A 14,646-nucleotide genomic window follows, 5' to 3' on the forward strand; every position below is an offset into this window, starting at 1 on the left:
GAATTTGAGGCCAATCTGGGTTACTTTTGGGGACTGTGGACCACCAGACCCTGAATTTCTTGTAAACAACTTGTTCTTCTCTGCTCTGAGCAGTCTGCAGCTGCTCTGAGCCCGAGACCCTGATGGCAGGGGAGTGGGTTCTGATGAGTCTGCAGCTGAAAGAGCCCGAGAGCTGGAGCATGGCCAGAGCCCTATATAAGCTGCCCCTGAGCACAATAAAGTCGGCATTCTTGTATCGAGGATGACCCGTGTCTCTGTCTGTCTGTCTGTCTGTCTGTCTGTCTGTCTGTCTGTCTGTCTGTCGTGTTTTAAGTCTCCAGCTTAGTTACTGGCTCGAATACCATCCCATAGTGTAGGCGCTACAGGTTACATGCAATTCTGTCTAAATAAAATAAATAAATATAAAAAAAATACCAGACTGTGTTCACAACGATCCTTTAGTGGGGAGAAAGCCTAATTTTCAGGCCACTATTAGAACGTGTGAAGGTGTCAGGTACTACTCCAGGAGTGGAGCAAACAAGCATCATTCCGTTTTCCCTGAATAGATTGTAATTTAGGCTGTCATGAAGTTGAGGACAGAAAGCTATTTTCTTATTTTATATTTATTTAATTTATACATATACGAGGGTTTGCCTAGATATATGTACAACATATGCCTGCCTGGTGCCTGTGGAGGTCAGAAGAGGACATCGATCTTCTGGAACTGAAGTTACAGATGGTTGTGAGCCACCATGGAGGCGCTGGGCACTAAACCCAGGTCCTCTGCAAGAGTAGCAACTACTCAACTACTGAGCCACCTCTCCAGCCCCGATTTAGGACAGTTCTTCACAGAAGAAGCTAGCAAAATGCAAAATGAATGAAGAACTAGAAATGCTCCAGTTTCGCAGAGGAAATGAACCGTCCACCGTGAAGAGCATCGGGTGAGGGCTGGTCTAGTATCGACATTGACTACCGAGGATCCAGAGGTCGAGTGCAGCAGCAGTGGAGTGGAGATGCTCAAAGCGTATGGGCCTCTTGATACATCAGGGGCAGCCCAAGCTCAGCGTGCCTCTAGAGCAGTGGTTCTCAGCCTTCCTAATGCTGCACCCCTTTCATACAGTTCCTCATGTCGTGGTGACCCCACAACCATAACGCTATTTTCGCTGCTACTTCATAACTGTACATTTCACTACTGTTATGAATCGTAAGGTAAATATCTGGTATGCAGGACAGCTGATGTCGTGACCCACAGGTTGAGAGCTGCTGCTCTAGATCAACATTAGTTTCTCCAGAATTAGGAGAACACAGGCTGTAGCCCAGGGGGACAGAGAGCAGATGCACAGAACAGCACGTCCTGTAGGCAAAAGGACCCAGAGGGGGCTGTCACCAATGAAGCCAGCACCAAGACACCCAGCACAACAGGCTGCTCTTGGCCTCGAAGAAGTTGCAGCAGAGGCTAGTGGCTGATTCTCAGAGAGACTAAGAAAGGATCTCTTCCTCAGTGCTGACCTTGATAATGTCATTGTTCTTTCCAGGACCTCATTGTAGCCTATCTCTAATTACCTTTTTTTGTTTGTTTGTTTGTTTTTTGTTTTTCGAGACAGGGTTTCTCTGTGGCTTTGGAGCCTGTCCTGGAACTAGCTCTGTAGACCAGGCTGGTCTCGAACTCACAGAGATCCGCCTGCCTCTGCCTCCTGAGTGCTGGGATTAAAGGCGTGCGCCACCACCGCCCGGCTCTAATTACCTTTAAAGTTTTCTTTTATCTTTAATTATGTATGAGGGTGTGGAGGGGTGCACGTGAGTACAGGTGCCTGTAAGGACTGGCAGGTGCCCATGGAGGCCAGAGGGGTTGAGTCTCCTGGAGCTGGAGTTAGGCAGCTGTGAGCTACCTGCTGTAGGTGCTGAGAACCCAACTCAGGTCTTCTGTGTAAGTCGTATGCAATCTTAACTAGCAACCTCCATCTTTCCTTTCTTATTAACGAATGCCAATCATGTCCTACCAGGTGCTAGCAGTCACAGACAGATATCAACGACCCTGTCCCCACTTTCCCTGGGTTCCTATGAGAAGCATTCCCCCATGGCTATGCTGTTTGAGGCTGGATGGATCACTCCCAGGCTTGTTTCTGAACACCGGGAAGGGGGTGGGGGTGGGCATTAGAGTTCTCCTGGGGCTAGCCCAGGACTGCCTTCTGGCACCCCCACAATTGTGGCAGTCTTACAAGGTACCCACGTGCCATTCTGCTTCTAACTAGCTCTGGGAGGAGGAGGGGAGGGAATTCAAACTCTGATTTTCCATCTTCAGGCATCTAGTGCCACCAAGTGGCCAGTGTCATTTCTCCTCCTCGGAGACGGGCTGCCCTGTCCCTGTCTCCAGAGCACTGCCATTCTTTCCGATATTTTATCCTGAAAGAAGAGTTGATGTTTAAAAGACATTACAAGCTACCTCTTCTCTTTTCTAGAGCTCAAAACATGACCGTGGGGGTAGTGGGGAGAGACAACATGGCTGCGTCATGATGGAACACAAGTTAGAAAAATCAAAGTTTTGTCCACAAGGGCTGCCTGAATGTCTATCCCCAGTGTATCTGAATTGATTAAGCCCAGATAACCAGAAGCCACTTTTCCATCTGCTGGCCATGTTCTAGCGCATGCGCCCTTATTCGATGTCAGCGATTAAGTTCAGTGCTCCCCACATTGTGCTCCAGGTCCTTGAGCACTCTTGGTTAAATCAAACCGGGGTCCGCATCCCAGAGCTGCCCTTTCTGCATGTGATACTAGACAGGCTCCCAGGTGGCTTGTGGCTGATTTTGCTCATTTCTGTGATGGATCATAGCGTCACCTCATACACTTAAACATATCTGGGGGCGGGGTGTGCAGGTTGGTGCACACATGCCCACAGTGCCCAGCTGCACGTCAGAGGGCAACCTCAGGGGGTAGTCCTTGCCTTCCAACTTGTTTGAGACAGGGCCTGTTGTTCACCGCTGTGCCTAGGCCAGCTCGCGCACAGGCTTCTGGGGATTTCCATCTGTCTCCCACCTGGCTATGGGAGCTCTGGAATTAGAGACCTCATAGAACCATCTCCCCAGGCCTCACGGTGAACTTACAGGTTGTTTTTAGATTTTTTAAAATTCTGTTTTGCACACATGAGGGATTTGCCTGCGTATATTTCTGTGCGCTACATGCGCAGGTCCAGCACCCTTAGAGGCACAGGATACCCCAGAATTAAGAGTTCCGGAGGGCTGTGAGTCATAATGTGGATGCTGAGAAACAAACCCCAGGCCTCTGCAAAAGCAACATGTGCTCTTCACCACCGAGCTATCTCTCCAACACCCATTACTCTGGACTTTTAAATACTCATGGTATTCAGTGGGTAGCAACTGCACAATCAGGTTTCCCCCACCGTCGTCCATCCCTGTGTTTGGAAAGCTAAGAAACGCGCACCCCACATTGAGGAACTCCCTAAGGGGATTGCCCAGGATGCGAGGAGGCCCAGGAGCCTGCCAAGTTACCAAGGCACTGGAGTAAGAGTGATGGACGTCTCCTGGGCCCAGTGTCCCCTCCTCCTTGAGCCTCACAAGCCAGAAGCACACAGAGACAACTTACTCCAGCTCATCTTCAGAGTCATAGCCCACTGGCCCTGACTCAACGGCAATGACCTCGCTCTTGGCCTGATTCTGCTTCCAGGTGCTGTTTCCCGTGGATGAGGGCGATTCCTTTCTCTTCTTCTTCCCAAACAACTTCTTAAAAGTTTTAAACTTGGATTTTTTCTTTCCTATACAGACAAGAAAAAAAAAAGATTAGCAGGCATGTGTATTAGAGCGCAGGTGTGTGATGGGCACAGGTGTCAAGAAAGCAAGGACTCAGTGACAGAGGTACATGACCTATAAGGTCTGTGCCCCCAAAACACATATTGGTTTCTCTTTTAAAAAAATAAAAAGTTTGTGTGTATACATGTTTTTCCTGGGTCTATGTCTGTGTAACACATGGGGAGAGCACTGGATTCCCCAGGAGTGGAGTTACAGATGGTTGTGAACTACCATGTGGGTAATGGGATCCTTTGGAAAAGCAGTCAGTGCTCTTAACCACTGAGCCATCTCCCCAAGCCTCTTGTTTGCCATCTTTAGGATATCAGTAAATGAGCCAAGAACGCAGGAGCATGAGCAAGGGATCAAACCCAAGCCAGCTTCCTCTCACCTGATTCCATGTTTTTTAAGTCTCTGGAATATGCATGCTATTTCATACATAACATACACATGACAGATAAGGCAAAGGCTGGATGATAACCCAAGTTATTTTCTTAAGAAATACATTATTTTCCAAGGATTTGTTTTATTTTTAAAATTGCAGGGGGGGGGGGTGAGAAAGAGGAGCAAACTGTGGCTTTCCCTAGGTGAGAGGTCATGTCCAGCCTAAGCGCCTTAGCTGTCACCTTCAATCTTACCCACAGGGCCTATCAGAGCCTATGACGTCCTCAGCATGTTCACCACTTCCCTTCTGTGTCCGTGTAAGACGGGACAGCAAGGGGAAACTGAGTCAGAGCGTTCAAGCATGCTGTGTGACATGGTGGAAGTTTACAAACGGAACTGATTTAATGGTCAGTTAATGATCTAGTGGTCCCCTGGGAAGTTCACGTGACCTTGCCTTCACCTGAGATCCTGCCAGCAAGACTGGAGCAAACGTCTCTCCACAGTGGACAACCTCCTAATGGCAGTTTGTTTTAACGTCCAGTGGAAACTTCCTTTCACACCATGAAATGTTTATCTGGGGTACAGATGGTGCTCCATCCAGAGTTTACATTGAAAGACTCTCAGGAGTTCTTTGCATTTGATAGGGTCACCACCTGGCCTCCCGATAGTCAACAAATTATTAGGCGTCCCCGGAGACCTGGACAAATAAACGACCTAACACCCAGGTGTGCTCAGGGCATGAACAGTGGGGGTAGGAGGCGGCTACAAAGAGCAGAACGCAACAGCTGTGCCCTTTCCTGCCAACTGAAACGCCAGCTTCGGGCGACCTGGCACCCTCTTCTGGTCTCTGCAGGCATTGCATGTGTACAGACGCCTCCATCTTTGGTTTAACCACCAAAGAGTTAATCGGCCATCTCATTGGGTTTGATTTCTTCCTTTCCTAAGCACTGTGACCCAGCTTCTTAAAAGATGCAGGACTGATCCGCTTGTCTACTTCTTCAGTCTGTTCTGCTGTTTCACATATCGAGGGATTTATCTGTGTCTCAAGATGTCAAAGTTACTGGCAAAAAGTTACTACTAAGACACTGTTACGGGTGGGTGTGGACAGGCTCTGTAGCCGTGCCTCCTTTCTCATGCCCAGGGTTAACTATTTGTACCTCCTCCTCCTCCTTCTTCCTCGGTCAACTACACTAATGACTCCTGAAGAGTCAGGCTCTTCCAGGGCTCCAGCATGCAACGAGAGCCTTACCTGAGCAATATCCCCAGGTCCAGCCCTGCTATTTTATTTTTTAAAGGTTTGTTTGATGAACGCCTACAATTTTTTAAAGCTTCCCTGCTTTGCTAATAAATACATTTCAGGAAATATTTCTCTCTAGATCTGCTAAGTTCTACACATTATTTGGTTAGAAGTATTTTCTGGTTTCCGTGGCCATACCTTTTTAGATCTGAGACTCTGTGTGTTTTCTTTGGGACTTAACAACTGTGGGAAGCAGGCAGGACAGAAACCTCAGTCAACGACGGTGTACCATATTGATAGTTTCCATAGACTTTCCACAGTACTCAGAAAACAATGCATTTTCTTCTCTGTTTTAAAGATGACAACTCAGACATGCCATTTTATTTTTGTTTTTATATTTTAAATCTTTACTTTTTTTAAAAAATAAATTCATTCTAACAGTTTCAGAGAGCAAGAGAAATGTTTTTTTTTTGTTGTTGTTGTTTTTTTAGCTGTCAATTTCTACTTCACAACTTTTAAGGGTGTATCAGTGGCACACATAGATCTTTGACAATATCCACGTGTCTCCCTCGGTCCTGACACACATCCTTCTCAGGATTGGCCTTCCAGGCTGGTAGTTATTTTTTCTAACAAGCCACAGTTTTGTGGGTTCTACCGTGTTGTTAGGAAATCAGCCACCACTTTTCCTTTTGTTCCTGTGAAGGTAACCCTCCCTTCCTTGGACTAACTGGATTTCTAATTTGAATTTTGGCTTTCTACATTTTTTTCTTTTGTATTTTTACTGCCCTTTAATTATCCCTCCTAGGAGTCACTGGGTTTCTTGTATTTAATAGATTATTTTATTTTATTTTTTTTGAGACAGGGTTTCTCTGTAGCTTTGGAGCCTGTCCTGGAACTAGCTAATGTAGACCAGGCTGGCTATGAACTCACAGAGATTCACTGGCCTCTCCCTCCCAAGTGCTGGGATTAAAGGCGTGCACCACCACTAGCTCCATTAATTTATTTTTATTTAGGTATGCTTGTACAAACGCAGTGCCTACAGAGGCCAGAAGAGGGTGCCAGATGGCCTGAAGCTGGAGTTTCAGATGGCCTTGTTGGGAACCAAACTCAGGTCCTCTGCGAGAGTAGCTGGCAAATATTCACTTAGGTGTGAATGCATTGAACCATCTCTCAGATTCCTCTCGGAGCACCTTAAATCCGTGGACAGGGCTATTGCTTTGTTGTTGTTTGATTTTTTAACAACCCTAGAAAATTCATGGGCATCATCTCCTCTCTGAGCCTGTGTGAATGCATGCTGCTGGCTATCACTTAGGTGTGAATGCATGCTGCTGGCTATCACTTAGGTGTGAATGCATGCTGCTGGCTATCACTTAGGTGTGAATGTATGCTTCAGGCTATCATTTAGGTGTGAATGGGTGCTTCAGGCGATCACTTAGGTGTGAATGGGTGCTTCAGGATATCACTTAAGTATGAATGAATGCTTCAGGATATCACTTAGGTGTGAATGCATGCTGCTGGCTATCACTTAGGTGTGAATGAATGCTTCAGGCTATTAATTAGGTGTGAATGGGTGCTTCAGGCGATCACTTAGGTGTGAATGGGTACTTTAAGCTATCACTTAGGTGTGAATGAATGTTTCAGGCTATCACTTAGGTGTGAATGGATGCTTCAGGCTACCACTTAGTGTAAATGAATGCTTCAGGCTATCACTTAGGTGTGAATGCATGCTTCGGGCTACCATTTTGCTCCACCTTTGTCTTTTCCCATCTTTTCAACATTCCACTCTGCATTCCATTCGATTCCCTGTATGATCTTGACCCAATGCAATCTGATCTTGTTCTGAACACCGAAGTTTTACTAAGTATATTTTACTTTAAAAAATCCACTTGTTTTAAAATCTGCAATGCCATTTAAATTATTTTAAATTATGGCATCTGTAGAGCAGCAATGATGCCCTCAATCCAGATGCAGGCCATCAGTCTGTACCATTTCCTCATGCTTCCCATCCTTAACATGCAGCTGTTCATGGGTCTGCTCTTAAGGGTTCTGGGTCAAGTCACAGTGTGCAGATCGGTCACCATACATACATCACCTTTCGATTCTGGATTTTTCACCTAGAAACTCATTTAAATTATTAGTAGACACCAATAATGTATTCCTTTTTATTGCTGAGTAATATTTCATTATACAGATATATTTATTGTTTGGCTGACTAGCCAGACAACTTTTGGCAATCATGAATAAAGTCACTTTCAGGTTTTTGTGTAAACATAAGTTTTCTTTTCTTTTTTTTTTTTTTTTGGTTTTTCGAGACAGGGTGGTTTTGGAGCCTGTCCTGGAACTAGCTCTTGTAGACCAGGCAGGTCTCAAACTCTCAGAGATCCGCCTGCCTCTGCCTCCCAAGTGCTGGGATTAAAGGCGTGAGCCACCACTGCCCAGCTTAAACATAAGTTTTCATTGCCCTTTGGTTAATACTTCAGCATAGGGTGTGTGTGTGTGTTTAACTATTTCTCTTTGTAACAGCCCTAGCTGTCCTGGAACTTGCTCTGTGGACCAGGCTAGCCTTGAGCTCACAGAGATCCACCTGCCTCTGACTGCTGCTGGGATCAAAGGTGTGTGCCACCACTGCCTGGTCTGCTAAAATGTCTTTCAAAATATCATTTTGTATTCTACAAGGAACAGCATCATGACCAGTATTTGTCAGGTTTTTTTTTTTTTTAAAAAAAAAGTTTTAATTTAGTTTAAATACAGTTTTAATTTGTATCACATAATAAATACAGATGCTGCCAATTTGTCCATATTCTTAGGTAAACCATCTTTAAAGTGCCTGTTCAATTTTAAATTAGGGATTATTATTATTATTATTAATCATTTTATGTCACATAGTTTCAAATGTATGCTATAATTTTTTAAAATATCTATTTATTTATTATGTATACAGTATTCTACCTGCATGTATGCCTGCAGGCCAGGGCACCAGATCTCATTACAGATGGTTGTGAGCTACCATGTGGTTGCTGGGAATTAAACTCAGGACCTCCAGAAAAGCAGCCAGTGCTCTTAACTACTGAGCCATCTCTCCAGTCTATATGCTATATATATATTTTTTAAACAGTCTGACTTAAAGTTTTCCCAATCTGTGACTTTTAGTTTTGTTTTCTTAATAGTGTTTTTGCAGAGAAAAGGTTTTAAATTTTGATAAGTTTCCATTTATAAAATTAGCTTTTATGGGTCGAATCTGAGAAATCTGGTCTCATTGTAGGGGAGAAGAATGTCCTCTCCTCCTCTCTGGAAAGGGTTAGAGTCTGACATCTATAGCACACTTGCAGCTGTTCCGGATCATCTGTGAAGCGTGGATCGCTGATGCCTTCTTCTTTCTCTCTCTGTTTCTTTCCTTCCTGCTCTCCCTTCTCTTTTTTCTGTCATTGATTGTACTTTATCGTATGTATATGTATGTTTTGCCTGCATGTGTGTAAGTGTACCACGTGCACACATCAGATCTCCTAAAACTAGAGTTATGGATGGTTGTGAGTCATCACGCAGCTGCTTGGAATTGAACTCAGGACCAAGAGTAACAAATGCTCTTAACTGCTGAGACACCTCTCCAGCCCCTCTTCTCTGGCTTATTTGTTTGTTTGGACGGGGATCTTATTGTATCCCAAGCTGGCCTTGAACTTCCCATGTGGCTACGGATGACCTTCCATGCCTGAACTTCCTATGTGGTTACAGATGACCTTCCATGCCTGAACTTCCTATGTGGTTACAGATGACCTTCCATGCCTGAACTTCCCATGTGGTTACAGATGACCTTCCATGCCTGAACTTCCTATGTGGCTACGGATGACCTTCCATGCCTGAACTTCCTATGTGGTTACAGATGACCTTCCATGCCTGAACTTCCCATGTGGTTACAGATGACCTTCCATGCCTGAACTTCCCATGTGGCTACGGATGACCTTCCATGCCTGAACTTCCTATGTGGTTACGGATGACCTTCCATGCCTGAACTTCCCATGTGGCTACGGATGACCTTCCATGCCTGAACTTCCCATGTGGTTACAGATGACCTTCCATGCCTGAACTTCCCATGTGGTTACGGATGACCTTCCATGCCTGAACTTCCCATGTGGTTACAGATGACCTTCCATGCCCGAAGTTCCAGTCTCTACCTCCCAAGTGCCCTAGACTAGGCAGGACAGTTGGACAGTCTTTCAAGAAGACAGTGTGTTCTGCACAGTACCCGGGGTGATGCCTGATCTCAGGAGCACTACTGACCCAAGTACAAGGGTCGAGGTTCTCTGGACTGTCCCGCTGAAGGCACAGTTTTCCAGGAGGCTGACTTATCTGAGCTCCACATCCACCCCACCTTTGCAGCTCATAGAAGGGAAGTCTTCTCTTAGATGGGTCTCCTCGGGTCTTGCATCTTGCCTTCTCCCCACCCCCTATGTTCTATCCCACAAGAAAATGAGATTCAACCTTTCAGAGTAAAAGACTAAAGGAAAATATTCCCACCTATCTCTCTGAGTTACTATTTTCCTTCCAAATCATTTTCTTATCTAGAATTGTCAAAATTTAAAAAAGGAAAAGTTGGTCTGATGACAGCAATTCACTTATTATTTCAAGCAAAACTACAATACCTAGATTCTCTCATTTTCTAAGACCGATTCCTCATGGTGACCTATGAGGGTCAAACTGGCATCTACTGAAGATATTCATGGTGGGAGGAGTGAAATACTTATATAACAATTTCTTATTTTAAAAAGCACCAATTCGGTGTCCCAGTAGCCAGTCTGAATGACCATTTTCCTCACTGAAGGCTAATCTTAAAATACTCTCACCTCATATTTGGATTTATTTGGTACCTATTGAAATATGAGCAGAAAAATGTTTCTAATATAAACTGAACCCATCTTCACATATGAAATCCCAGTGTTCACTGGGGTAAAGTGTCTGCAGGTAGCACTGGGAGTTATTCTTCCTAAGTCAAAGGAAATCACTCGTGGGATTCTGAATTTAAACAAGAGAGGTTGGAGACCTTTGCCAACATGAGGTGAGTGAGATGGCTGAAACCCCAGGGAAATGTGCACTGAGGGAGATCAGTGTTTTTTAATATTGATTTCACAACTGTATCAAGGCATAAATAGCAATCCCATGGCTGGATCAGAAAGTGTTCTGAAGTGTGAGGACTCACAGTGATGGAAGTTGGCTCCGCCAAGGTTAAGATAAAGGCCCCGTAAAAGTTGTAAGAGAAGGGTCAAAGGTTCTCTTGATGTAATTATTTTATCTGGAGGATTAGCTCGTCCTGCGCTTTACAAAACCTCCTACGTACACCTTTGGAAAGCGTTGGATGATAAATGGATCCATTTAGCCCTGGCACCTTGGCTCTATATGTAGCTGAGCCAGGCCTTGAACTCATGATTCTCCTGCTTCTGACATCAAAGTACAAGTGCTCCGGGGTGAGCCCCTGCTTCTTTGCTTACAAGTCAAATACAGGGCCATGCTTACCTCCAGGAAAAGGAAAAGGATATTCAAAACCTCAACTCGTTGGCAGATCAATGCTGCCAAGTGGTGTAAACGGTAAGGCTGTCTTCCGGGAGTCAGCGTAGGGCTGGGGATATCCAAGCACACTGGGGGACTGAACACGCCTCTCCACGCAGGAAGCCACAAAACCCGGCTCCCACCAAGCAAATGCAGTCTCTTCCCAGCACAGGGGAGAGAGGAACTCACCTGTGCCATCCTCCCCAAGGCCTTCAGCAGACTCCCGAAGCTTGACGTCCATCACCCTCGTGGAGATCATGTCCGGCTCACTAAAACCAGAAGGAAACCCGTGTTAGAGGAATGCGTGGAGCCGAGTGACCCATGAGTGCCATGGTGGTGGGGACGGCTTCTGCCTGTCTATAACTCTGGAAAGTCAGAGCCAAGGGCGGGGAGGACAGTACCGGCCAGGCTCACAGCCACACGGGGAGCAACCACAGGTCCTTCTAACTACTGATGTTCATTCAGTTTCACAGGAAACACAACACAGAGGCAGGTCAGAGACTTTCAAAGTTCCCCTGAAACTGTGAGAAATTGTTTGTTTTTCCTCTAGCAAGTTTGGAAAATGTAGAGAGTAAAAAACACACTCATGATCCTACCAACTAAAAATAACCATAACGAACGTTTCAGCCTTTCCAACCAACCTCTACACAGACGCTTGTTAATTGTGCACACACACGAAGACACTTGACTTCTGATTTTTGTAGCATACAACTTGATTAAAATTCTTCCTAAGTATTATCTGAACAGCTACACAATATCTTACTATTAGCTACATTGAGCCTTCTTCTGTTTTTGAACTTGGGGAAAATTCCAAGCGAATACAGACGTACAGTGAGCTCTACGTAAAATTATCCTCCTTCATTGCACCCCACATCCGTGCCGCTAGATCACGTCCAAGTAAGTCATCTGTTACTATTACCGTTTCACCCATATGGATTCGCTTTCTTCCTAAACAAAAGTACCTGATTTCCTCATCCATAATCCTGAAACAGAAATCAGTGCTATTTAGATCCCTGCCTCCCCTACCCAACCCGAGACAGCACACTGTCCCTTTGTGTGCAGCAGACTCTCTCTGGGAAGCTTTATTTAAAAAACAAACAAACAAACAAACAAACAAAACTAGGAGTGACTATAAATCCTTATACTGAAGAAAGAGAGGTTCAAATGTTTGATTAACCAACTCAGAGTTTGGCTTGTACATGTGGTGAAACGGCAAGAGGAACAGAATGAACAAATCTAACAGAAGAAGAGAAGCACACACAGGGCTCTGGGCTGGCGCTGGCACTCGTATTTAGGTGGCCTTTAATATAAATGTTAGAAAACCGGGCGGTGGTAGTGCACGCCTTTAATCCCAGCACTCGGGAGGCAGAGGCAGGCGGATCTCTGTGAGTTGGAGGCCAGCCTGGTCTACAAGAGCTAGTTCCAGGACAGGAACCAAAAGCTATGGAGAAACCCTGTCTCGAAAAATCCAATATATATATATATAAATGTTAGAGCTGCTGTCCCCCTCCAGACTGGCTTCTTTTAACCTTCTCTTCATCCTCACCAGCACTGGAGACAGGTTCTCGCTATGCAGCACTAGCTGGGCTGGAACTTACTATGTAGACCAGTCTGGCTTCGAACTCAGAGATCTGCCTACCTCTTCCTTCCTATCTTAAAGGGCTTCTATTGCTGTGATAAAACACCATGACCAAAAGCGGAGGAAAGGGTTCATTTCAGTTTAGAGTTCTACAACATAGTTCATCAACAAGAGACGTCAGGACAGAAACTCACACAGGACAAGAATCTGGAGTCGGCTGACGCAGGGTCCATGGAGGAGTGCTGTTTACTGACTTGCCCCCCACGACTTGCTCAGCCTGCTTTCCTATAAGATGCCAGCCCAGGGATGGCACATACTACAACTGAGTTGAACCCCGTCAGACTAATCTTCAAACAAGAAAAAGCGGCAAGCTTTGCCACAGGCCAATCTGGTAGGCATGTTTTCTCAAGTGAGGTTCACTTTTCCAAAATGACTCTAGTTTGTATCAAGTTGATATAAAGCTGTACACTCCTGATGCTGGGATTAAAGACAAGTGCCCCACACCTATTGTTTTTTAAAAGTGTGTGTGTGTGTGTGTGTGTGTGTGTGTGTGACAGAGAAGGGGAGAGAGAGAAGGAGGGGGGAGGTGGAGGGAGCAATCAGGTGCCTACAGAGGCCAGAAGAGAGTATTGGGTCCTCTGGAGTTGGAGTTACAGACTGGTGTGAGCCATCTGCCATGGGTGCTGGGAACAGAACGGAGTCTTCGGCAAGAGCAGTATGTGTTCTTAGTTAATTTCATCACTCAGTTCTCTGGCTGATTTCTTAAAGGCTGAAAAGAAAACCCTTTTTTAAAGCTTAGCTTCTCAATTTGCATGCAGTTTGGCTTCTCGGAAAGAACTGATGTGAACATTAGTTCTATCAAAAGCCTTCTGACAGAACATCACGCTCCTGCTCTCACTGTGCGTAGATTGAGGCGGAGATGGCAACGGCACTTGCTCACATCGTGGGTACCACTTTACTCCTCCTTACCACTCTCTGTGTTCATAGTCAAGGTAACAGATGATGTGACCAAAGAGGCCAGCGGTTGTGACACACCTTCCCACATGCAAAGGCCTCCAAGATGTCAGCATTGTCAGCCATCTCTGAGGTCTGCATGGCCTATTGATCAGTGGTACAACTGGAAGCCGAGGAGTTGCCAGGGGACTTGGGGTGAGAGGCTATGGAGGAAGGACCTTAGGGCAGAGGGGAATGTGAACCTGGTGAGGGTGGGTGGAGTGATCACCCGCCTGGGCAGTCGCTGAGCTGGAAAGGTGGAAGTGCAGGGGTTTTCCATCCCTCAATCTTGGCATTAACCACAATGACCGCAAACCACACACCGAGAGCAGCATGTCACCAATTGTCTCGTGCCATGCTGGAGAGCTGTTTTCCAGCCAGGAGATGAGAACACACGGGACCTTAGCTGGTTTATCAGCTTGCCCGAAGTATTGAAGAGCGTTCATTCTGAATGTTCACACTGGCTGGGCACTTGAGTGTGCAGGTACCCACTGGGGTACAGTCACAGATGAGACCAGCATGGTCCCTGCCTCTCTCAGGTGTTGCCCACTGAAGGGGAAGGGGTGCTGAGATGGTCCCATCTGTGCACTCTGAGATGTCCTGGATGGGATGGAGGGAAGCCAGGGAGTTCAAAGTACAGATTCTCCCACTGAGATGGCTCCAACCAAACATCCCCTGTCTGGGATCTGGCCAGCATGCCAGGGCCAAGGTTGCCAGGGACTCTCCAACTGAGAAAGGGAGCTTAAGGTTGATGAGATGTGCCAACTAACTGAGAAGGGATAACTCCTCAGAAACTGCAATGTCACCTCTGGCAGATGAAAAGTGACAATGACGGGAATTACTGAGGGTATGTATGGCTGTGTGAGAGAGTATGCATGAGCCCCCATAGGTAGGTGTGCAGAGGGCACCCTGATTTTATCCTATGATCCTGGAGCAGCCCAAAGGCTCAGACCTGCTTTTTCCAAATGGAATGATGAATCTGTAATACACCCACATAGAGCAGAGGGGTCAGGAGCAGGTAGAAATAGAGGGGGAACAAGAAGGGACCTAGTTTCACCCGTGTGGCTCCTTCTAAACCCCTAGAGGTTAATGAAGAGTACCAGGAGATGCCACAAGAGCCCGCAGACTCAGGAAGA

General features: G+C 45.9%; 1 protein-coding gene across 4 annotated transcripts in view; it reads right to left on the reverse strand.

The window, feature by feature from the left end:
• The window catches only part of Cracdl (CRACD like), a 126,374-nt gene that overhangs the window by 31,639 nt on the left and 80,089 nt on the right, over nucleotides 1–14,646 (reverse strand). For all 4 annotated transcript variants that reach the window (XM_057751422.1, XM_057751419.1, XM_057751420.1 and 1 more), the window contains exons 2-3: nucleotides 11,128–11,207; nucleotides 3,580–3,748 (exon numbers count right to left, since the gene is read on the reverse strand). In XM_057751422.1, coding sequence (XP_057607405.1) covers nucleotides 3,580–3,748; nucleotides 11,128–11,197 — 239 coding nt within the window. In that variant the 5' untranslated portion in view covers nucleotides 11,198–11,207. The remainder of the gene's footprint in view (nucleotides 1–3,579; nucleotides 3,749–11,127; nucleotides 11,208–14,646) is intronic.

The sequence above is a fragment of the Chionomys nivalis genome, chromosome 19, assembly GCF_950005125.1.
Source record: "Chionomys nivalis chromosome 19, mChiNiv1.1, whole genome shotgun sequence".
In the NCBI taxonomy this organism is placed as follows: domain Eukaryota; kingdom Metazoa; phylum Chordata; class Mammalia; order Rodentia; family Cricetidae; genus Chionomys; species Chionomys nivalis.